The sequence below is a fragment of the Mercenaria mercenaria genome, chromosome 15, assembly GCF_021730395.1.
Source record: "Mercenaria mercenaria strain notata chromosome 15, MADL_Memer_1, whole genome shotgun sequence".
NCBI lineage: Eukaryota > Metazoa > Mollusca > Bivalvia > Venerida > Veneridae > Mercenaria > Mercenaria mercenaria.
The window spans coordinates 15,236,442-15,263,301 of record NC_069375.1 but is presented as its reverse complement, the minus strand read 5'-3'; the positions used below and the strand labels follow the sequence as shown (position 1 = coordinate 15,263,301).

At 34.8% G+C, this 26,860-nt stretch overlaps 2 protein-coding genes across 4 annotated transcripts in view; one reads left to right on the top strand and one right to left on the bottom strand.

Moving 5' to 3' along the window:
- Nucleotides 1-26,860, bottom strand: part of LOC123547304 (vacuolar protein sorting-associated protein 52 homolog) — a 182,694-nt gene that overhangs the window by 47,203 nt on the left and 108,631 nt on the right. The window lies entirely within an intron of this gene.
- LOC128548921 (uncharacterized) lies at nucleotides 749-16,357 on the top strand. 3 transcript variants are annotated; one of them, XM_053524622.1, is made up of 2 exons: nucleotides 749-1,358; nucleotides 12,635-16,357. In XM_053524622.1, the coding sequence occupies exon 2, from the start codon at nucleotides 13,796-13,798 to the stop codon at nucleotides 14,429-14,431; it is 636 nt and encodes a 211-aa protein (XP_053380597.1). In that variant the 5' UTR covers nucleotides 749-1,358; nucleotides 12,635-13,795; the 3' UTR covers nucleotides 14,432-16,357. The 3 variants fall into 3 exon arrangements, with proteins under 3 accessions (XP_053380597.1, XP_053380596.1, XP_053380595.1); XM_053524621.1 differs by having other exon boundaries at nucleotides 749-1,445; XM_053524620.1 differs by lacking the exon at nucleotides 749-1,358 and adding an exon at nucleotides 3,880-4,085.

Below are 26,860 nucleotides of genomic sequence, written 5' to 3'. Positions count from 1 at the left end.
GGGTTAAAATAAAATTCGCAAACAGAATTTATTCAAACATTGCATGATTTTGATATGATGGGTGAACTTCTGAAATTAAACCTTTTATTTGGAGGGTTAACCCAATGCAAGAAATTTATGGCGTATACACTAGAACATAAGAAAAAAAATAACCAGAAAGTAAAACATAAATGAAGCTTTAATATCATTCGTAACATTGTTAACAAGCAAACACAATTTAAGTTATCAGATGGGTTTCTATGTACATTTTTGTAATATCATCGGCTTTGATATACTTTTCCAAAAGAGATGGTATGATGAAGTTATCATGTTTTATTAAAAGATATAAAATTTAGCAATATTTTAACATACCATGCACTTTGATAGACACGTGACATTATAATACAGAGATCGTCAAACTATGACTCTCAAACTACTAGTATCAGATTTCTATATAATAAAACATTGAAATTAATAACTGTAAATCAATGTTTGAGGTAAGTTTTTTGCTCGACTTTGATTTTGTAGATTTTAGGATAGTCGGTATCATTTACATGTATTATTATTATTATCATTATAGCAGATTTATATAGCGCCCTTTTCATGATAAACACGTTAAAAGGCGAACACAGCCGCACAGGATGCGAAATTCATCCTCTACTGGTACATATACAGAGCGATCTGACCAGAGGGACAGAGTGAGATAAAGCTTCCCCGCCCGCCCCCCCCCCCGCCCCCACCCCACCCCCGAACAGATAGAGAAAAGTCCTTTTAAGATACAGACTTGTCCCGCTAACTTTGCCTAGCTCTTTGCAAATAGAGTCTCACTCTTGTTCTTTAACGTGCCTGGTGTATAGCACCGATACACGCGAAGCCGTCTCTCCTGGGAAGAACCAGTACAGGCCTCTAAGTTAGATGGGAGACACTCAAGAGCATCTCAGAAATTTCCAGTGCTTGGACCGGGATTCGAACCCCGGACCTCTGGATTGACAGTCAAGCGTGTATTCAAACATTTCTCAGTATATGATTGATATTTTATGCTTATATCTGAAATATGATAAAACAAAAAGCAAAATCGAACATGTCCAATAACAAAGCTTTTTGAAGCACCCTCGTATCTCTCTGTTTGTTAAATTGCATTATTTATCTAGAGTGCATATTGCTTTTTTAATGTTTCACCGATAAGCCTGCACATTAAGTCCAAACATGTGCAAGCGTTTAATACGCTTATATTATGCATACTGGTGTACAGGCTCGTTGAGTTCAACTAACGCGCTTAAAGTTATGTCCTACTTTTTGTTATAAACAAATTAAGTATTTTCTTGCTATGGATTGACTTTATTGGATTCGTGACTTGCTTCATTGGATGAGCCTGTGAGGTAATTAGTTGTTGTTGTTTTGTCCGAAAGAAAGTTCTGTTGTGGTACTTTCCCTTCTGGTCATGTTAAATTGGATGAACCAGCGAGGTATGCATTTCTCAAAAATAAAAATTAATTGACTTCTTGTATATCATGTATGTTTTGTGTATCATGACACTAATATGTACATACATATTTAAAGAACCGTACAAATATACATTTACGTTCTTTTCTTTGTGTAATGCAAACTATAAAGCACCTTGTGTCTGTGATGTTAGGTTTACAAAAGCAGGAAATAATGTTTTACTAAACCAGGAAGGTCTAATACGGGGAGTAGACAATCAATACATTTATCTGTATTATGCTGTCGTCCATACCTGTAAATATCGACCAGTCGTTAGCGATCGATATTTTGTTTTCGCCACTATCGATTAGCGTGTAATTAGCATATTTACCTCATGTTAATCATGGAGCTATAACACTTTTTGTTCAAAGGGTTTACCAGTCACATGTTAAGTTACAGCTTATGTTAAATACACTGTATGAATGGACCAATGAAAATTGTATTTATGTTAATCCAAACAAGAGTAATATAGTTCATTTCAGACCACGACATATACCATCTACCAAACATATATCTAAATGTGGTAACGATAGTCTTACAGTTGTAGATAAGTATGTGTATTTAGGCCTTACTTTGGATCAGTTTCTGGACTTCAATATTACTGCTAAATATGTTGCACAATCTGCAAGCAGGGCACTTGGTCTTTTGATTGCAAAGTTTAGAATTCTGGGTGGTATGCCTGTAGATGTGTTTACAAGATTATTTGACTCGATGGTGTGGTCCGTCATTGGATACGAAGCAGCTGTTTGGGGAACCCAGTCATTTTCTTGCATTGATTCAGTACAAAATAGAGCAATGTGTTTGTTTCTTGGTGTATCAAAATTTGCCCCATCAGCGGCAGTTGCTGGCGATATGGGATGGCGACCCACACCAGTGAGACAACTAAAATGTTTCAACTTACTGGTATAGAGTTTGTAATATGTCAACAACACGTATAAACCGTAGAATCTTTGATTATTGTTATAAGCAAAATGGCAATAAATGCAAAAATTGGTGTTTTAGAATATGTCAAAAATTTAAACTTATTAGGTGTGAAGAGTTGTGTAATCGCTTTTTGGGTATGTCTAAGAAATCTGTTTTAGATAGAGTCATTGAGTCTTCCATGCAAGAATTTGTTAATAGGTGGAAAACCGACATAAATGTTCAACATGGCCCGAGCAAAAGAGGTAGAAATAAACTACGTACTTATAAATTGTTTAAATCAAAATATGAAACAGAACAATATTGTCAAGTTATTCTGTCTCGTCCACATAGAGCTGCTTTTGCAAAATTTAGGATAGGTGTTGCGCCAATACGTATTGAAACTGACTGGAAGATATGAAAGACTAGATATTAATGAAAGGCTTTGTCCATTTTGTAAGGAAAATATTGAGGATGAAAAACATGTCATATGGAATGTCAATTATATAGTGATTTTAGACAAGAATAATTCAGAAAAGCCAATTCTGTAGAAACAGAATTTAAGCATTACTCTGATAATGAAAAGTTTCTATTCATTTTTACAAATAGAGCTCTTGTTCGTTTTACAGCCAAAACCTGTTTTCTTATTTTAAGGAGAAGAAATGAATTTGTATATAGATAAAGTAGTTATTAAATGTACTAACAATATTCATATTTTAGATAAAACATGTGTTTTAGGTTAATGCGTAATGTCAGTGTTAATCACTCATATTCCATGCAAAGTAATTTCTATTTTGAGTAATAAGTGTTTCTTTTTGTTTACAATTTTTATCAATGGTATTCACTATATCTTTCAGCTCGACTTATCGAAGGAAAATGGAGCTAGCACACTTGCCGCGGGGCTGTTTTTTTTTATAAAGACAGAAGCATTTAAGGATTAAACTAAAACAGTTATCAATACCAAGATCTACACCTGGGGACCGTTTTACTAACGTACTTATACGTATGCGTAACTCTACGTTTTACGTAAATTTGAGTTTCTCCCAATAAAATTCACGTGAAATTTCCAGTAGCTCTATTACTTCAAATTTAGAGAGCAAATTCCAATGGCGACAAGAAATTACAATGAGAGACTGCCGTTGAAAATAGATTCTATAAATTTGCCATTTGTAAGCAGAAAAAATGACTTTTTCTTAGTTTATTTTGACGATAAGAGAGCTTGAGACTTTTTGATTGTGATATATAGAGAATATTAGGTTACTGTCTTATAAATTTAAATTTATTAAGTGAGTCGGAGAAAATATAAAAGTCGAGGCTCTAACAAATCTTGATTCTTTTTTGTTATGTCAATATTAAGTTTATTTATTTCTGTTTTGATTTCTAACTGATACATATTTTGTATATGAGGACGAGCAATGTCAACATTATTATCATGCTAACTGCTTAATATAGCGACCCACAAACACCAAGATATTCCTTTATCTTTATAAATTACAGGAAACTCGTTGACTTCAATAAAGAAGTATGAACTAACTCGCTATTTATATTACTTTTTGTTATACACAAATTTAGTATTTTCTTGTTATGGACTGGCTTAAATTGGATTCATGACTTGGACGAGTCAATGAGTTAATTAATTGCTTTGTCAGAAAGAAAAAGCTGTTTGGATGGATACATTGTGGTACTATATTTTCTGGAAATGTTAAATTGGATGAACCAGCGAGGTATGCATTTTTCAAAAATAAAACTTAATTGACTTTTTGTATAGTATAGTTCACAGACGGCATCATGGCCTTTGTTGACTGAAGGAAAACTAATATTATCAGATATAACTGGTAAGACATGTAGCTGAACCCTGTCAGGATACGAGTGATATGACGACCCAAGGAAGTGCCTACGTCTTGAACAATGAAATGGGTCCAATCACTAAGGTAACTATGTCTTAGATGTACTTTGTTTTTAACAGAGGACATCTAAGACATAGTCACGTATAGCTGGTGAGACCAAATATCTCGTAAATAAAATTTTCTTCTGGCTACCTTGCCTAAATGATTCGTGTACCAATGATTCGTAAATGATTCCAATTAAGAACTAGTTAATTTCAGGGATCAGGCAAAAATCACGTAATGTTTCAACTATCAACCTTCAACTCAAAATCAGCTCAAACTCATATAGGCTGGAGATACTATACTTGACTGTTCTTTTTGTCGAAATTCCCGTCAGACAATGTCTTTGAACAACAACGTACGAGTGCTATCGCATAGACGCTCAGTCTATGTCCTCTTAACTAAAGCTGCAACTCTATATGTTTGCCCTGACTCCTGGATGCTCAGCGCTTATATGCTATCGCATGTAGCATTTATCTATCATATAGATATAACCCCGATGCCTTGGCTGTACTTCGCCAACAACGCTGAACCTCGTCTATAAGCTGGAACTCTCCTACTATCTCAGTAGATTTCCAAACTCTGGGCCTCTGTCTCAGCTTTCCGATGCTCAGCCTATATTTGCTATCGTCTATAGCATTCGACTACCCTTAAGGTAAAACTGCTATGCGCTGGCCTTATAGCTCGAAACCTTGTTGAAATTCTGCAACTCTTCTTTAGTCTATGAACTTCGAACGTCTTCTTTTAATAATTTATCCGCCCTGCCAGTGTAGTTGCAACGACTTTCTCATCAAGGGATAAATTATTAGTTGAATCCTCGATTTGTCTACATCAATTGCTGGATACCGTATGATCTCTCTGCAATCCATCTGCCTATTTATACTTTAGTAGACGTGAGCTTTGATTTGTGCTATTTATAGAATTTGTATCTGATTGGTCCAAATTCGTACATAGTATTTTACAATGAGTACTGGCTCTAACAAGTATCTGGGTCCATTTAAATATTGTATCTAACATAATATGTGATGCTTGGATCCAGCTATCTCTGTAATTACCCGACATTAGATTGACTCCAGTTTCCTTCTGTTCTATCTTGACGTCTGTATTCTTACGAACCATCTCTACGTTTATTGCTCTCTCTTGCCAAGTCAAACTTAACTTTCTGGCATACATCACATAATCGGCAAAACCTTGTTACTTCATTTTTTTTATACCAGGCCAGTGAAAACTTGTTCGTATTTCATCAACTGTCTTTTTAGCTGATAAGTGTCCTCTAACTTTTTGACTTATGAGTTAGTGTCATAACACTTCTCCTGAACTGTGTTGGGACTATTATCTGTTTAATAACTCTGTCCTTCTTCTCCTCAAAGTTTCTATATGATAGTTGAGATAAGATATTTTTTTGCATTTTTTACTTCTGTAATTGCTTCAGCATTAGTGTAATTGTTTAACTGATTTTTCAGCTGCAAAGTCCAGATCATTTTCTATTTTCTTAATTTTAGTATTACATTCACTGATATCTTTTTGTGATATATCTGTAAGTTTAATTAAGTCCGCGTAGTTTTCATTGTGACGTGCGTTGACAATGTTAACCAAGTCTCGAAGTTGTTTCTTAAAATTTTCTAGCTTATTGTTTATGTCTTTGTTAAGGTTATTTAATGCTGTGTCGTGGTCATCACCTCTTTGCGAAGCCGCCTTTTCAAGCTCAGATTTATATTGTTTAGGTTTATTTGAAAATGTGTCTTACAAATCTTGATTCTTTTTTGTTATGTCAATATTGAGTTTATTTATTTCTGTTTTGATTTCTAACTAATACATATTTTGTAACTTTTTATCTGCTTCAGCAATCTTGTCTTTTAGTTCTTTATGTTTAATCATACTATTTTTTAGTTCCTGAGCTTACTTGTATAAAATGTTTAAATTGACCCGGAATACTTCTTTTAACTGGCTATCTGTTAAATCAGATTTCTTTTCCAGTTCTTCCACTGCATCATACATAGCTTTCATTTCTTTTTCCTTGTAACTCAGCTATTATTTTTTCATTGATTTTTATGTCCTTTGTTAATTGTGTTATATTTTTCACTTCTGCTTCGAGTGTCTGTTTAATACTTTTAATGTCTTCAAGATTATAATCTGCTATTACTCTTTGAATTTTCCTAAAGATAAATCTGCTTGAAACTGCATCATTGGGTTTATCTGGATTTCCTAAATGATTATTTCATTGCAGCCCATATCTAATGGCTTGTACATTTTATTTTTAAATTCTTTGTATCTGTGGAGAAATGATTCCATTTCCTTTTTAAGCTTTTTAAATTGTTTTATAGTGGCATAATCACTTAAATCGATATCAAATTTAATTTGCTTATACTATTTGTTTCACATTATTCTATATTATTCCAGTAACGTTTTTCTTGAAAACTTCTTTGGTTTGTCAACATACAAAAAAAAATCATATTTTTGTTTTGTTGCATTATTAAAAGAATTACGATCTATACTTTGTTCATTACAAATTGTATCATTTTTTTACTTGGACTTTCAAATAAAATATAGTGGGAACAGTTTATACGGATGTCTTTTGGTGTTTTATAGTAAGACTTACTTAAATAAATAACAGAGCAGTTTTTGTGACGTCCTTGAATAAAGTATTTTGTTATTTCATTTTGAAACTTTTTTCTTCACACATAAAGTCAGCAAATACAACTACCTTTGTGTATTTGGTTCAAGATCATTGACATCAATTATTTCATTATTTGAATATTCAAGTATTTCATTTGGATCTACTTGAATTCTTTTTGCAATTTCATTTAAGTGGTCTTTTAAATCCTGATATTTCGTAGCATATGCATAAGAGTGTTTGTTTTGCCTGACCCGGAACATCCACATATTAACATTCTAAAACATGAAATTGGCATAAAAGGAAAAATTGCTTAACGTTATTAGATTTATTACTTTTTATATCATAATTGGGAGTTTCCATTATACAATAATATAATATCTATCTTACATTATCTTACAGCATCTTATATTATCTTACATTATTATATAAATGCAATCAAAACTTAATGAAATAAAAGAAAGAAAAACTTACTCGCACAAAAGAGCCCTTAGAGATGAAATAATGAGAGAAACAATATAAAAACGCTGCCAATCGAGAAATGTATAGTGAAATTTATAACCGCCGTTTTTCAACAGTATTCTAGTCATGTAACGGCGGGCAGTTAACCTAACCAGTGTTCCTGGATTCTGTACCAGTACAAACCTGTTCTCCGCGAGTAACTACCAACTTCCCCACATGAATCAGAGGTGGAGGACTAATGATTTCAGACACAATGTCGTTTATCAAATACTCACGGAGAACATACGCCCCGCCCGATCGAACTCACGACCCCGCGATCCGTAGACCGACGCTCTACCTACTGAGCTAAGCGGGCGGGCAAACCAATTACAGAAGGAATAGAAAGTCAAAAAGAAAAATTATCAAGTCAGTTAAAAGCATTGCCCAGAATCGAACACGTTACTTCCATAACAGTTTGTTGATAAAATACAAGAAGCAGAACAACGACAAAAAATGACAGAGTTATTGGAAGAACCATCCCCGGAAGTACAAAAACCATTAATAGCATTACCACCAACAAAACACAACCTAGACGACAAAGAGATTGATAAATTACTCAAATATTATGGCAGAGAAAGAGGATTGATATATTAAAATAAGATGAGGATGAAACAACCGAAGAATCAGAAGAAGAATTAGGGGCAAGGCCAAAAGAATTCAAAATAGACCTGAATAAAGAAACTGATTTAGAACTTTTAGACACAAAAAATAAAACACATCACAAGAAGTGTTTCACTTTTTAAAAAGCAAATCTAAGGAATCTGATAAAAATGACTAGGGAAGAAGAAGAAAATATCATAGAAAATGTATCGGAGGATATAGTAAAATTGGGCAATGATTCTGGTTGAATAAGTAGAATGAAAAACCCCACAAAACTCGATATAAAGAAAAAAAGCAATTATAGCTAAGTCTGATAATTAAAAGATATAGAGAAGTGGTCAAAGACATTCTTAAGTAAGGAAAATATGTGGGAAAAGGAATAAAGTCTCACTATCCATATAAAGTTTCAGCAAACGGACAATATGGTAATCTAGTTATTGATCTTAGTAAACTTTATGGTCAAAACAAATTGATTGCAAAGGGTCAAACAACTGGAAAAGAAGTCATAAATATGAAGGTACACAATGATTTAATTGATCTGATTAATAAGAGATACAACAATAATAAAAAATATTCAATACTTTCTAGGAAAATATTTAAAGAATTAACAGAATAATCAGGATTACCTGTCAATAAAAGATCTATGAAATTTAAAAAAGTAATTAGAGGGGAAAGGTTTTGGTTACGTTTGTACGTGCGATCCAGAAGAATTGCTGAATGACTTAGAACTAATTTGTGGTTCAGTTAATGCTGGAACTAAAAAATGAAGATATTAACGTTATTGACAAATTATTCAAAATGAACAAATTGTTACCAGAACAACAAAAAATGTTATATAAAATGATTTTTCTTAAATATAAATGGAATAAAAATAGTGTTAAGTTCTGGTAATAAAATACTCCAAGCGATTTTACAGTCAGGTTCAGTCGTCCTTTAATTTTAGATAAAGATAAAACTTACGCTGTTGGTTTGGGTAGTATAAATACTATGACTTACTCTTGGCATAATTTTAGTGACGAATACGACAATAAAAGAATTCGTTACAATAATGGTAAAGAATAGAAAAATATCATATTTACAAATGGTTCTTACAGATATACAGACATTAATGATTATATCAAAGAAACTTAAGTAAGCATTAATAATTTTGAATTTTATAAATCAGACATTGTCCAAATAAGTTTGGAATTTGATTTAAGTAGTTTTAAAATTCTAATTTCAATTAATGATAATTTTTTATTGGATCTGAGAATGTCAAACTTCCATACATTGCTCGGTTTTGAGAAAAAAAGCTTTAAATAAAAGTGAATGGGGAACTATGACACCAAATATAACTAAATCTGTGGATACAATTTACATTCATTGTGATCTTATTGACAATTCACTTGTTGATGGTTATGTTGATAATGTTTTATATGCTTTAAGTACTGCAGATTTAAAAAGGGCTTATCCATTTACAAAAGAACCAAACAGAGTTGAATATTCTGAAATTAATAAAAACGTTATAAATTCAATTAGAATATATATTACAGATGTGTTTAGTAGAATAATCAATTTTAACGGAGTTGAAACAAGTTTGACACTAATTTTAAAAGAAATATAAATATATAATGTACAAAAAGTTTATGACAAAAATGAAAGAATATTTATCTATGTTGATGCTTGGACAGGAACGCAAGTTCCCTATGAGCTTTATCCTCAAAATGGTTCGGGTCGTGGACAAAGCCACTCTGTTGGTGCTGGTTTCTTGGACAATTTAACAAAACTGGTTTCGTCTTCTATTGGAAAAAACGCTCTTGAAAGTGGAACAAAAAAAAACGGAACGGAAGTTGGAAATTTAGCTGCTGATAAAATAATTAATGTATTCAAAAAACCTACCGCCAAAAAAAAACCTGTTGTACCACAAGAAAAAGCTGTTGGTAATTTAATTGCTAAGGAATTAAAATAAATAAATAATGATAAAAGTAATATGATATTAATATAAGAATAAATAAATTATTGTGAGGTTCTGGAACGCATAAACGTAAAAATAGGTTAATTTATAAAAAAATAAAAAAATATATATAATATACATGTTTAGATCAAAACAGTATTGTGAAACAAACTCTTATTCAATTAGATACAGCTTTAATATCCGTCTTGATAATGTTAAACAATACAAAAGTGGGTATCACTTTACAAGTAATGATAGAAGTTCATATTTGGATTGGTTTAATGGTTATTTTGAAGTAAGTTTTAAAGTTGATAAACTTGCTAATGGTAATAATTATGGTGATGGAGATCAAATTGCTTTTATTAAAAATGCAGCTTCAATAATTGATCAGCTAATAGTTAAACAAAATGGAAAAACTTGTTTATGATTGTATTAATTTATACAAGGTAATAAATGTAAAAGAAATATTACTTGAATTATCTAAGGATTATGCAGAATCAACCGGAACAAATGAATTTATATATTTAGATACTACCGCTAGTGCTGAAAGCAGGGATGTCCAATAAAATCTATAAAAAGATCCTTTGGAAGCAAATAATGCAACCAAGAAGAATAATAGCAGACTCGGTTTGATTGAGTCTGTTCATGAGAGGTAATGAAAAGTGCAACACCTCTCACACCCACTAGCACCGGCTTAAGCGGAACTCTATTACACATATGTTGAATGGACTCCATGATCCCAAAGGACCAGAAAATATAACAACACTGAATCCAAGTACGGAGAGACATTTTACAGCCGCCACACGGCACTTAAAGATTGCTGTTGTGATAGTTATTAAAATCTGTAAAAAGATCCTTTGGAAGCAAAGAAAGGTTTTGCTGCTATGAAGGGATTAATCCAAGGTGGTAATGAGATAAATGCTAAAATTCCATTAAATAATTATTGATTTTTTAGGGTTTGGAACAGAATATGTTACCTCCAAGTCAAATTCAAATAACACTCCAATTAACAAATGATGATGAATTAATTTACGGAGTTAATGCTGCCGATCCGGATAGGGTTATTGTAACAAAATTAATTTTGTGGGTCCCGCGTTTAATTTTTAGTGATTATGGAATTAATTTAATTTCTGAAAGATATACGAAAGCAAGGTGGAAATATCTCCGAGAAATGATAACACAGTCGGCAGATACACAACAAAATAATATAACGTTTACAGATTTTATTATTTTAGAATAACAGCCGGAGTAACAAAACCCGAACATGTGTTTGTTTATTTAAAACGGCCTGATAAAAGTAATTCACAAGAACATAACTCACATTTATTAGATACATTTAAAGTTAATGCAAATAATAATTGCACGTTGGAATCTTGTCTTCTTGGAGTTGGTAACGGTGCTTTTTATCCTGAAACGGACTATACAAGTATATCAAGAATTTATGATGATGTTATTAATCATTTCCATAAACAAATTAATAAAACTGCTGGAAGTCTCTTAAATGTTTGAAATGTAATAAGTTTGTTTGGACGTGTTCATTTTAGCTTAGAATTTAAAAAGGAAGGAATTGCAGAAGATCCTAAGCATATTACATTAACAGCTAAATTAAATATTCCACCAGCAGCTAATATCCGTGTCTAAGCAATTGTATTGTATGAAGAAACTGTTGAAATAAATACAACTAGAAATGAACTTGTTATTGTTTAAATAAAATATATATAATATATAATGGCATCAAATTATATTGAATACAAAGTAAATTTAACAGATGGACAAAAGAATAATTTATAATAATAAAACCCCATATACCTTTAGATTGAATTATAAACAATTGCACGGAAACTTTCCTTTACTTTTAACAAAAACACAGATTAATCAAATCGAAAAGTCTATTAGAAATAAGACGGGATTAGAAATTACAATTTCGAAAAAAACAACAAATGGCTAGTCAAGGTCAAAGTTGGGGTTTTCTTGGTGCTTTGGCTGGTTTGTTAGGCCGAACAGTACTTCCGATAGCTGCAAAATAGCTTCAAAAATACTAGCTTTATTAGTCGTTGGGGCATTAAGTGGGTTGGCAAGTACTGGTGTTAGTAAATTACTTGGAAATGGTACGATCTGGGTAGCTAATAATAAAAGAAACATGATAACGCCGTATCTTACACCTAATCAAAGAAAACAATTAGTGGGAAATGGTGTAATAAATCTAAAGCTAATTCAAAAACAAAAACAAGACGGCGGGTTCTTGGTATACTGGCTACTAGTCTCGGAATACCTTTGATTACATCCCTGTTAAGTGGTAAGGGTCAGGGTCAGGGTATACAGATTGATTCTCAACGAAGACCTTATAGACGAATTCCTAATATAAAAAAAAATTATAAACAAACTTATCTCTAACTTTGAAATAAAACAGTGGGTTAAACAACTTGGTATCGAACATTTTAGGGGTGTTTTAGCAGAAATAAATTATCAAAAACATCATTAAAAACGAGTGTGGAATTATAAATTTGGATGACTTTTGAGGATCTGGAACACTTTTTGAATATATTCTGCATTTTGTTAAAACCTGCGATTTTGTCCATTTGGTCAAAACCTGTGGTTTTCACAGTACCAGAAGTACTTTGTCAGCAGTGGTCACTTTAGGTCAAGGGTTAGGCGTCATATGAGATCAAAAAGTTGCCAGAAATCACATCTCTCTAACTACGAACTTAAATGAAAATATAGATATCTTCTCTATTTCAGAACTGAACGTGAGCGACTTCCGGTTCCGAAGCGATGAACAAAACACATACCAGAGGCATATTTTAAAAGTCAGCGGTTTTCATACTTGTCTATGGCCGGGACAAGATGGCCTCACAACTACGTTATAGAAAAGAAACAGGCCCTAGCCTCAAAGACTTACCCAGTTCGTTTTTTCACAATGCATATAGCAAACTGGGATATACGAAGACGCTTTCGGAAAAGCGAGTTCAAATAATGGAACATGCTTTCGCCTATTTAACTCGGAATTCCGACAAAAACTAGGGGGAGGGCTTGCAAGTTCAGGTTGCCGGAAGCCGCGGAGAAGGAACAGCAGTTACTTTAAGTAGTGCTGTTGATTTGCTATATATTCAGCCCTTAGTAAGATGCTTTGAAACGGATCAGTTAGCAACAAAACTTGAAGATGCCGTTGCCACTTTTCAAATGGACTTGGCTGACTCTCCGCCAGGTTATGCTAAGCTAGGACTGTTATCAATAAATGAAAGGTCGGACTCGTTTGACCTAAAGAAAAATAACCTCCTTCAAAGGCTAAATGATGCGTTAAAACAAAAGGATGGACACCAGTATCTTTTGAATGACCAGATATTAGTATCTCCAGTAGAGTATGGTAGGTTAGGGTACATAAGAGAAGGATGGTTGAGTAATGAACAAAAAGTTGATGGAATAAGTGGGCCTGCACAACCGGTTGAACCGGATGAAGTTCCCATTCAGTGTAGACAAATATTTGAAAGTGGATTTTGTTCCAGCCTTGCCTTGCTTGTATCCGTCAGCATTAGAAGCATGGCGCAACCGCCAGAGATCACACGATTGGCCTAGTAAAGAAGATATAAAAGCAGTTTTAGAATGTAATGTTCTTGTTGTACCTGCAGGGGAACCAGGTAGTGATGACGTACTGAACTGGAGAATTTCTTTTACACTAGCCGAGCGACATTTGGTACGTTCGTTCAATGACACTCAGATCAAAGTGTATGCTGCGCTGAAAATGTTAGCTAAGCATCAACTGAAGCCAAAATGTTCTGCCATCACTTCATACGTGGTGAAAAATATTCTTTTCTGGGTGTTTGAGACGAATCCAGCTTCCCCAAAAGGCTCGGAGAAGGAGGACTTCATCTTCATCGAAATAGAGGTAATCTGAAAAATTACATGATTCCTTCCAGGAACTTGCTGAAGGATAAAATCACAGAGACAGAAAAAACATACTTATTGCAATATCTTGAACTTATGATTGAAGAAAGGGCAAGCGTTTTACTGCTGTGTCCCTTGGTGAAGAAGATGTCTGATTTGTATGAAGATGAACTGATGACTGAAAAAAGGGAAAGGTTATTACTGCTGTGTCGTCTCTTGATGAAGGAGATGTCTGATTTATATGAAGATGAACATATGATTGAAGAAAGGGCAAGGGAATTACTGATGTATCCTTTGGCGAAGGAGATGTTTGAGTTTTATGACGATGAAGTTGCTTTACAGCGTAAGCTTACATTCAGAGAAGTAGTAGAAGAGATTGGTATGACCTTTATTTCACTTTCCCTAATTCCACGTGAAGTAGAGACCAAAATAGAACATTCGATAAGTCACGCACAGACAAAGGCTGAACTTATAAGTTCTGTTATAATAATAATTGTGAATCTGTTTCCTCTTTTACGAAGGAAAAATCCGTTTGGATTTTTCGACCACATTATTCAGATGGACAACGCAGAGATTATGTATCGTCTTCTAGAAGGATTAGTAATGAACGATTGGTGGATATGGACCGGCTATAGCAGAGCAGCGTCTTCTTAAACACATTGCTAAGGCTTTGTTACATCAATATTACATTTAAGAGGTACATTTTGTATATTGTTATCAGGAATTGTTTCTTCTGTCACGTTACGGTTGAATTCATCAAAATGTGAGTGTGGGTAGAAAGATAATTAAAAAGAAAATATATTGGCCATCTCTCACATAAGCTGACAATGACAAAAAGGCAATGGCACACAGGCAGTTGAAGTAAGACCTTTATATTAGTGCTCTGTAAATACTAAATATAGTATAGTTAAGCAGAGTCCGTGCTGACACCGCTTGTAATGACAAGTAAGAATCCCTTAGACCATTTCGTAACAAAACCTCAGAAAGTGTTGCTCAAATAACCATAACCAATATCGTAGAGTCTACTTCTCGTCACATCAAAACAAGGATTAAATTGCATGAACAGACTAGAGAGACTTTATACGGCCCTGTACTGCACAAGTAAAGGAAGAGCTTAGGATTGGGACATGTTTTGAACAGCGACATCGCATTTCAGTGAAAATTAAGAACGCTTATAACTAACATCGGAAAACCAGCACGTTAACGTAGCCTGATACAAAACGTTGATGACGTACGTATGGAATTTAAGCATCGAATTAATAAGTATGTCGGACGCGTCTGTTCGAAAGAGGAAAAACAGCTCGCTGAGTTGACCTCATGAGTACGCCGAGGTCTAATATCTGATTACACACTAGTTAAGTTATTATACAGATCTTTTAAAATAAATGTTTTTATGTAATAAACATTAATTTCTCGGTATAGCGAGTTTTTTTGGATGCAATGTAATACTGCAACTATTGCAATGGACATATTAGATACCTGAAATATAAAAAATGACATTCATTAGACAAGTGTACATCATATAAATATTAATAAACATTAAATATTACTTTATTTTTGAAAAACAAAATGGTAGAAGGTCATGATTTTATACATTTGTTTTATCTGACATCAAAAAAAAATCTTAATTCTAAATTCTAATTTACCTGTCATATTTTGAAGTTATTTTGCAACCGAAACTGATTTCGGAAAATTCGTATACAAAAACACCATTTACAGAGGAGAGCTTTACTTACATTTTAAATTTTGAAATACTGGGATTATTTTAAACGAGATGTATATTTATCCCACATTTACTCATTCCATGGTATTTATTTCACACATCAAGAATTGAATTTGCACGAAAACGTCGAAAATAAGAGTGAATTTTACTGAATTTATTTTTTTCTTGACGAAAGTTAGTGCATGATATTTGTTATTATATGTACCTATGGATATTTGTCGTTCGTCATATTATTTCAACCCTGAGCCTGTGAGGTAGTAGATGCGCAAGCGCAAAAGTATTATTATCGGATGTGTTATCGCTTCGCAGGTAATTTATTGGTTTTATTCCTAATTTTAATGAATGAAAGTATACAATTGTATAGCTCTGCATGTTGCAAAAATAGTGGTTTATCTTAAACTAACATTGATAGAGGAAAGCATGCGTTAAAACCGTTGTGCAGATGACCTAGTTTTTGATGCATGAGAATGCTTTTGGGTACGTGGCCATACTGTTTTGTGATATAACTGATGCTGTGATAAAAGAAAGATAAGAGAAATCTGAGACATTTGCAGTAGTCATACATGTTTATTCATCAATTAAATATGTTTATTATATGTTGACCTACTTGTGGTTGTTTACATTTACATTTACGTACCACGTGATATGTATCAACCAACCAGAACCAGTCAGATGTACGGGGTTGTCTTTGTTGAAAAAGAATTGTTTGAAAAGCAAGGGGAATTCGTGATTATAAGTGTGTTTTGATATTTCTGTATGCGTTTCTGTATCGTTTTTGTTATGAATGTCACCCAGAAGAAAGTACAGGTAGTTTACGTATGTGATTGATTTATGATGAAGCTGGAAAAAGGCTTATATCCCAGGACCAGGCTTTTGCGCATTATGTATTAAATAAATAGATTCTTGTGCGGTCATCAATGTAATGGTTTATAGTTATTGGCTTATGACTTTTTATACCATTTAGTTTATATGATTTTAAAAACGTGTAAGCTTCTTTTAGTTGTTGTTTAAAACTGGAAAGAATTGCAACGAAATTACGCGGGCAAGTTGGCACGTGACCTGGATAATGGGAGGAAGTGTACGTGTAGATATCTGAGAATTCATTGCATTTATGGTGTATATGTTTGCTTGAAGAAGTATTGTACTTGTAGACCTAATTATGCTGGTACCCGGCTGATGACGATGTTATATCGGCGAATAGTCGTTCATGCATATAGATCTATGAACGGTAGAAATTAGTGCAATATTCAATAAATATGTCCGAACGTATGTTGCAGCTAGAATCTAGTAGTTCTCAATAAAATAAAATATTGTATATTTAAGACACGAATGGAAAACCAGCGTCAGTCCGTCTGTTCTTCAACGCTTACTCCTCTTCGTTTCTTTTACGCCCTTTGCATGTCAGAAACGGAGAAGCAGTTAACCATATACAGTATCTAATTTATGCATTTTTAAAGTCATTAGAACATATACTATACAGTACAGCAGACGTGCTTATTTAGTCTATATAGATTGTATTTTGTGTATGTAGCTATTTATGCAAAATATGAATTTGCGTAATTTCGCCCTTGTAAGCTCCTTTGAAGTTAAATATTTTCGTACCGGTGAAAAGTCAGCTTTTATATTTCTGTCTCTTATTATGACAATGTCAGAATATTGAATATAACATGCGTCTATATTCTTTTAGATTTGAGGACATTATGCGCGTGTTATCTAGGTTGACCCAAAGCTGAAATTTGTCAGAATTTACTATATGATTATATTAATGGACAAGTACAAAATAGCGATTGACAAAAGCTGACAAGCAGGTCTAAATCAGATTTTAGTCATCCCTGATTTTAAGTAATTTCGACTGTTTTCTCACGTGCAAAGTACGTGTCAGCATTAAAGGCCATTAAAAAAGTAAATATTAGTCCTAATTAAAATTCTATGATTAATTTACGATGTGGTCTTACCACGATTATTTCTCTACAAAATTTCAATTAGTTTCAAATTTTGTTACAATGGCGGATCAGCAAACAGTGTTTGGTATAGGGGTATACAGAAATAAAAATGATGAAAGCAGCAAGTGAATCCTCAGACTGAGATCGATCTATAGTGACATTAATGACGTGCAAATTTAATGACATGAAATATATTGTGCATTATTTATATTTGTATTCCAGAAAAAAGCAGAATTAATGTTTTAATGTGATGTTGCTAATAAATAATAAAGTTTTACATTTAACCTAATCTCTCTTTATTTCTTTATTTTTTAATCTCGCCAGAACATTGTTATCCCCCCCCCCCCCCTCTTCGAAGAAGGAGAGGTATATTGTTTTGCATATGTTGGTTGGGCGGTTGTTCGGTTGGAATGTAGACCAATCCGTGTCCGGATGATAACTCAAGAATGCTTGGAATCATGAAAATTGATAGGGAGGTTGGTCATCACACATCACAAGCAGATGACCCCTATTGATTTTGAGATCAGTATGTCAAACGTCAAGGTCACAGTGACCCGGAACAGTTGAACGGTTTCCGGATGATAACTCAAGAACGCTTAGGCCTAGGATCATGAACGTTTATAGGAAGGTTAGCAATAACTAGTAAACGACCCCTATTGATTTTTAGATCAGTATGTTAAAGGTCAAGGTCACAGTTACCCTGAACAGTTAAACGTTTTCCAGATGATAACTCAAGAACGTTTGGGCCTAGGATCATGAAAGTTGATAGGGAGATTGGTCATGGCTAGCAGATGACTGCTACAATGTATTGATTTTGAGAATAGTATGTCAAAGTTCAAGGTCGCAGTGATCTGGACTGGAACAGTTAAACAGTTTCCGGACAATAACTCAAGGACGCTTTGGTTTAGGATCATGAAAGTTAATAGGGAGGTTGGTCATGACCAGCAAATGCCCCATATTGATCAAGGTCACAGTGACACGGAACAGTTAAGCTATTTCTGGATGATAATTCAAGAATGATTGGGCCTATGATCATAAAAGTTTATAGGGATGTTGGTCATCACATGACCCCTATTGATTTTAAGGTCAGTAGGACAAAGGTCAAGGTCAAGGTGACCAGGAATAGTAAAACAGTTTTCGGACGATAACCCAAGAACGCTTGGACCTAAGATCAGGAAAATTAATAGAGAGGTTGGTTATGACCAGCAGATGACCCGTTATGAATCATAATTCATTAGGACAGATGTCAAGGTTACAGTGACCCAGAACAATTAAACCATTTCCAGACAATTACTTGAGAACACTTGGGCCTACGATCACAAAACTTGATAGGGAGATTGGTCATTACCAGTAGATGACCCCAACAGATTTTTACGTCAGTAGACCAAAAATTCAAGGTCAAATTGACCCGGAACAGTTAATCCCTTTCCGGACGATAACTTGAAAACACGTGAGCCTAGGATCACAAAACATAATAGTGAGGTTGATCATGACCAGTAGATGATCTCTATTGATTTTTAGGTCAGTAGGTCAAAGGTCAAGGTCACATTGAACCAGAACAGTAGATTCTTTGTTTACAGTGATGAAATAATTTCTCTTCTTTGTGCAATTACTGAATTGAATGCATCAAAGGAGGCATCTTATGTTCTACGAGCTCTTGTTTAAGTAAATTATTGTGATCACCAGAATTTAATGTCATTAAGCTTGCCTGTACAAAAAAGCCAAAGTTTTGGCAAAATGCTTATGTCAATCCATCAGTCTACTTTTCTCCATCTTAACACAAATGGATTGGTATAAAGGGATTATACAAACTGATTTTGGGTTGTAACTTTATATAAACGATATAAAATTTTTGGTTTCATTGATATTTCCTGGTATTTCTTGCTGTTCTTGGAAATACCAGTTTTTGCCGCATTCAGATTTGATACTTTCAAATCAAGGTGATAATTAACAAATGGTCTAAACCTTTAAGTGGCTTGTTTATTTATTTATTACGGCTTGAAGTTCAGACATGCAGGAATTGAACTAGAAGGGCGTTAGGCCGAGTGGTTAGATATAGAAGTGTCTGAACTAGATGTGTAACGGTGTGTTGCAATTCACTGTATCACAAATGGATTTGTCTGGCGATAAGCGTATCATATCATAGGCCTGTTTTTTGATACAGAAATGATACAGGGAAAAGTAGAAACATTGAATAAAAACTTTCATACATTCAATGTTAAAGATAATAACTTAACAATGTATCATTTATAGCAGTTTCTTTACTTTAAGCAAATTTTCAAGTACTTTCTAAGTGTAGGAACTAGTGATGGGCTGATTAGCGGGTACATTCTATTGACAGAAAAGCCCAACCGTTTCCGATATTCACGTATAATGTCTAAATCAAAAAAATATCTGTTCTAGTTAAGATCGTGGAGTTTATTTATTTTGTCATGCAGGCTGGAAATGATAATGTTTGATGTATTTAACTTAAATATATACTGTAAATTTATTATACTGCTCGATTTAATAACGATATATGATGTATTGTGTATTGATTTTATTTTTACTGAATTTAACTTAATACGGTACATACATATGTATATTTCTTATTTTCATGTTATCGCTAGTATTGCCGCTTTTGTTAAAAAATTTCATGCTTTTCAATTCAACTCTGTTAAGCAAACCGCCAAATGATAGCTTTTTGCGAAAAATATGTATATATGTTTATGCCAATAAATATTTTGACTTGACTCTGTTAACACACGTTTTCTCTTTTGTTAAAGCCCTTCCAAAAAGTGACAATAACAGCAGTTTTATGCTGAAATAAATATTAAAAAGAGATTTGAAATAGTGACCATGATGGGTGTTAACTCTTAAAAAGTTTTTTTTTCAGCCGGCTGTATTGCATTTTCAGTATTTGCATATGAGTATCATATAAATATCATAATCGAGCAGTATAATAAATTTACAGTATATATTTAAGTTAAAATACATCAAACATTATCATTTCCAGCCTGCATGACAAAATAAATAAACTCCACGATCTTAACTAGAACAGATTTATTTTTTGATTTAGACATTATACGTGAATATCGGAAACGGTTGGGCTTTTCTGTCATATAAATATCATAATGTTAAAACAAAACGTATCATTAAATTTGAAGCTGGCAGTTGACTACATGTAGTTTTTAAGGCTAACTTTGCATTACATGCATGTGTCGGCTCTCTACATTTATTTATGATAGGCAAAATACGATATGCACGAGACAGTTTATTTATGCTACATGAAAAACATCAATACGTTTATAATATGCAGAATTAGGCCTCTTGTACGTTCCGTGGTCAACCAAGCTGATATTAGACTTCTTTTACAGTCCGTGATCTACCATGCTGGCTAACATGAAACCTCATGTACATCCGTAATCTACCATGCAGTTGGTATTAGACATCTTACACAGTCCGTGATCTAACTAGCTGGTAACTATTAGACCTCTTGTAAGTCCGTGATCTACCATGCATGTAAATATAAGACTTCCTGTATACAGCTAGTCCGTGATCTACCATGTACGTAAATATAAGACCTCCCGTACAGTCCGTGATCTACCATGTACGTAAATATAAGACCTTCCGTATAGTCCGTGATCTACCATGTACGTAAATATAAGACTTCCCGTACAATCCCTGATCTACCATGTACGTAAATATAAGACCTCCCGTACAGTCCGTGATATACCATGTACGTAAATATAAGACTTCCCGTACAGTCCGTGATCTACCATGCATGTAAACATAAGACTTCCTGTACAGTCCGTGATCTACCATGTTTGTAAATATAAGACCTCCCGTACAGTTCGTGATCTACCATGTATGTAAATATAAGACCTCCTGTACAGTCCGTGATCTTCAATGTACATATATACAAGGCCTCCCGTACAGTCCACGATCTACCATGTATGTAAATATAAGACCTCCGGTGATATACGACCATTTTGTGTCGATTCGCCGTAAAACCCAACTCACTCACTGTACAGTCCGTGATCTACCATGCATGTAAATATAAGACCTCCTGTACAGTCCGTGATCGACCATGTACGTAAATATAAGACCTCCTGTACAGTCCGTGATCTACCATGTACGTAAATATAAGACCTCCTGTACAGTCCGTGATCTACCATGTATGTAAATATAAGACCTTCCGTACAATCCGTGATCTACCATATACGTAAATATAAGACCTCCCGTACAGTCCGTGATCTACCATGTATGTAAATATAAGACCTCCCGTACAATCCGTGATCTAGCATGTACGTAAATATAAGACCTCCAGTACAGTCCGTGATCTACCATGTACGTAAATATAAGACCTCCTGTACAGCTAGTCCGTGATCTACCATGTACGTAAATATAAGACCTCCCATACAATCCGTGATCTACCATGTACGTAAATATAAGACCTCCCGTACAGTCCGTGATCTACCATGTATGTAAATATAAGACCTCCCGTACAGTCCGTGATCTACCATGTATGTAAATATAAGACTTCCTGTACAGTCCGTGATCTTCAATGTACATAGATAAAAGACCTCCTGTACAGTCCGTGATCTACCATGTATGTAAATATAAGACCTGTACAGTCCGTGATCTACTATGCATGTAAATATAAGACCTCTTGTACAGTCCGTGATCTACTATGCATGTAAATATAAGACCTCCTGTACAGTCCGTGATCTACCATGCATGTAAATATAAGGCCTCTTGGACACTTCGTGATCTACAATGCAGGTAAATTTCAGACCTCTGTGATCGTCCATGACCTAACATATAGATAAATAATAGACCTCTTGTACTTTTTCTGTGATCTACCGTACGGGAAAATGTTAGGCTTCCTGTACAGTTCCTGATCTGCGATGCAGGTATATATTAGATCTCTTGTGCTGTCCATGATCTACCATGCAGGTAAATATTAGACTTATTCACAGTCCGTGACCTAATATGCAGGTAAACATTAGACCGCTTCTATAGTCAGTTATCTACATGTACCTTGTAGGTAAATATTAAACTTCTTATGCAGTCCATGATCTACTATAAAGGTTAATACTGAAACGAAGTCGGAGTCTGCTTCCCAAATTCGCCTCAAATTCCAGGATAGGGGTTCTTCTCGAACACACATAGGTCAAAAAGGACAGGAAATCTACAAGGAAAATACATTAAAAAACCTTAAATTAAAATATAATACAAACATTTTACTTACAATTACAATTCAGAGTACAACTAATTGCTAGACTTGAATAATTATAATCCATCCAGTAGGTTTCGTTTCATCACTGTAAGCCACTTACCTGGTAACGGTAACTGAGCCTGGACGAAACTATGCTTAGCGTGATTGTGACTAGTACTAAGGTACCTTGGATATGGTAACAGGTATAAATGCAACCAGAATAAAGTAACCAGTATTGGTGTAACTTAGTACAAGGTAACTGATATTAAGGTAACACATATTAAGGTAACCAGTGTCGGGTAACTATTTAAATGGTAACTAAAGTACTAGAAAGGTATTAATAAAAGATAATAGGTAAGGGTAGATTTCTCGGAAGCACAGAGCACCAAAATCACAGACCCAGAGCCACGCATTTACATAGTAAGCCCACAACAAAAAGAAGCTGTAATGGAAAAATATTTCAGACGGGTTGCTTCAAACATCCAACAGGTACATATTAATATAAGCTAAATATTGATAAAGGGGAAGGAATTGGCAAGGGGCGAAATGGGGTCGGGGTGGGGGAGGAATCCGAAGGGGAAAGTTGAACAAGGACGAATATACAGGGGAATGCCATATTCTATAAAAACAGTAGCACTACAACGTAAACCACAATAGACACTCATGTACCAAAGATGAACACACAACGACGATCAACTGAATAACAGAAAAACGAACAAGCAACACATAAGAAAACTGTAGGGCAGGGCACCGTTATAGACTCACAAGCTTACAAACACACCCAGACAAATAGGAAAAACAATCAAGTACCGTCTTGGGATTCGGCTGCCAAAACAAAGAGGAGCCACGAAAACTTACTAAAAGTAAAGGGGGAGGGGATGCAAAAAGTAGTGCAAATGCAAGGGAAAGGAGAGGGCAAAAGGGGAAGTAGGGCGGAGGCAAACGCGTACAACAAACAAGAAAACGTACACGACACACAATACAAGGCAGACAAAACAACCTGTTGAAAATATGGGCACCGCCTTGGAATGGTCAGTAACCTAAATAAAGGAAACTGAGGGTTTAAACGCGTTTAGGGCATGTCAACCTCGCAATTTACCCTATTTTCAACAAGTTAAACAACACAATGTAAATAAAATCCCCGCTGAGAAAGGCTCTTACATAAGTGCAAAAATAGATAAATAAAGCAAAACATAAAATTAAGGTAAATTTAAGGTACAATTACACCAATGTACTCAACAACTTGTCTGAAGTCAGAGCAACAAGACCCTAACTTTTCAGGGCACGACTAAGAAAACTGTAAGACAAAAATCAACTCCCTCCGTCCGTTGTAAGTAGGATTTAGGAGAAAAGCATCATGGAGTCCTACACTTTATTAGTCATCGCAGCATCAAATAGGAAAGCGTAGCAATTAACTGTAGAGGTGTCAATCACTAAACATGCACTGTGCTCCACGATTTTCGCATCGTATCCTCTTTAGATAAACCTTTTAACCAGTTTTAAAAAAATTGATTAAAATAAGGGGTATGTTTAATTTTCCGAATTTTATAAACTACATCTCCATAGTATTCTGGGTGTTTAAGTCCCAGTTTTAAAAGAGCTTTAAGGGGCGTATTGTATTTTTCTAATAGTTCAGACGATCAGTAGTAAAATTTACTAAAAGCTTTCCGTAGCTTATGGTAACGGTAACCCTGTTGTAACAATTTTTTGGTGATATGAATTCTGTCATTAAAAACATCTGTCTTTGAGCAAGCTCTTGCAAAACGAATAAGCTGTGAAATACAGACACCGTATGATGTTGGTCGGTGGGGGGGGGGGGGGGGGGGCATCTCCATCAAGATACAAGTAAAGTATTTATGGTCCTCAAATGGGGGTGTTTATGTACTAATGTTAGTGGCAACATGAAAACTGTTTTTTATCGGCATGGATATTTCATGGTAGGTTTTGTTTATAATTGTTCTGGGATTATTCTGGTGCATTTGTAGAATACCAGCTGTTATTCTAAATCTAGACCTATCTCTATTTAATCAAGGAACTCGTATATATTTTATCAAAAAGTATTATATGGCATATATACATTCTTGAATATGGAGATACTGGCAAAAGTCTATTCATGGCTGAATTGTACTTTGAAATTGGTCACGACTATGAAATCTTACTAAATACTTACAAAGATCAGCCGGCTGTTTATTTAATATTGGGAACTGAACGCTGATCAGTCATCTACGTCAGCTAGCCGATGACGTTATTGCCGTTCACATGGTTTTAGCCCAAACCGGTGCATAAATAGTGTATCATTATGTAACTTTGAAAGTCTAGTACGTTTAAACTTATTAGAGTCAATGTTGTAATAAATCACAGTTTTGCTATAGTTATTGATATCCATTTGAATAATGAAGTTACTAGCAATATTTCACTGCAATCACTGAAATGTCATTGAATAAGTAGTATATATACATCGCTGAGTAATCTAAGTGTCCATATAAAATCACATGTCATGGCATGTGTAACAAATCACGTGTATGAAGTAATTTTAACTTGAGTGGATACAGCTTGGCAGTGGGTTACATGGTAACACCTCTTTTGGATCTGATACGGGGTGCTCGGATAAGACCGTCTCTACCAGTGACTACGTCCTCTATAACGCCAAGGGACTAGCGATTTCTCGGAAGGTTATTGTCATGTATTTGCACTACGTCAGCAACCTCACAGTATCCCCATGACTGCAAGAAACTGTCGCAAAGATGTGAAATATTCTTCCATCTCGACCAGAAGTGATCAAGCGTCGCAGACTTAAGTCTGTAAAGTTTGCCTACAGAATTGTGGGAAATGTTGTCTGCTGTGGCTTCTTGATCGTCTGGGTAAACAGGGGAGATAATTCTGTGTCCATATAGCAAATGGAAATGGGTAAGAGGTTCCTTATCAGTAGGGTCTGTAGAAATGTGCCTGAGCGGACGGTTATTGATGATACATTCTACTTCTGTAACTATCGTTTGTGGAACTTCCAAACTCACCAGTGATTTCCCGATTGCTTTCTTAATGGATGTCTTAGTAACGCCAATGAGCCTCTCCCACCAGCCTCCATACCATGGGGCATGTTGTTGGATAAACTTCCATGTAATACCGTATGTTCCAAGGATCTCTGTCTTCAGTAATTTTGCAGTGGAGATGTACGTCCGGGAATTGTCCGGCATAATGAGTTTTGGTATTGCTTTCCTGCTAAAGAAACGTCAGGGAAACAAAATAAAAGAGTATACTCTCATGTTTGGTACAATTTCTAAATGAATAATTAACCCATGTATTGGCACACGTGAACAGACAAATGTAAGCCTTTTGTAGATCTCCGTCTAATTCCTTCACTGTTAACACTTCGGTGAAGTCTATTCCTGTGACCGTTAAAGATGGCGCATGTTTCACTCTGTCGCTAGGTAACGTTAGGGGATCTGGTACTCGGTATGGTCTTCTTGTAACTTTGCTGCACGTGACACACGAGCGAATAATTTTCCGAACACGTTGGCGAATGCTTGGATTCCAAAACGTTTGACGAATAAAGGTTACCGTGCTCTCTGTGCCGGAATGTAAATGTGTAATGTGTGCGTCCATTACAATCAAATCTGTAAAGTTATCTCTTGATGGAAGTAGATGCGGGAATTTCGTGCTGTCTAGTAATGGTGCATTGGAAATTCTACCGCCACAATGAATCAAATTGTCTTCATCCAGATTCCTGGTCACGGCACCAAAATGTCATGGAGACACTAAACGAAGACAAAGCTGTTGTCCGTTTTATGCTGATGTTTTACTTTATAGGCCAGGGCCCAGTTGTTCGAAACTTTAATAGGCGATTAAGTTAACGGCCAATTAACTTCTAGAGTGATATTTCAACATCTTAGAAGATTTAGAAAAAAAATATATGAGTTAAATATTAAATATTTTTCAAACGGGCGTATAAAAATTGTTGAAAAAGACAGAAGTTAAACCCGAACACACACACACGCTCCGGCGTAGGATCATGAACATTGATAGGAAGTTGGTCATGACCAGCAGATTACTGATACTGATTTTGAGTTCAAAGTTCAAAGTCACAATTACCCAGAACAGTTAAACTTTTTCCGGTCAATAACTTGAGAATGCTTGAGCTTAGGACCACAAAACTTAAAAGGGAGGTCAATCATGACCTGCAGATAACCCCTATGATTTTGAGGCTGTTCTTGTGCAGT

Bases quoted from the DNA above. Each gene is read 5' to 3' on its own strand.
- LOC128548921 (XM_053524622.1), top strand. From the start codon at position 13,796: ATGATTCCTTCCAGGAACTTGCTGAAGGATAAAATCACAGAGACAGAA.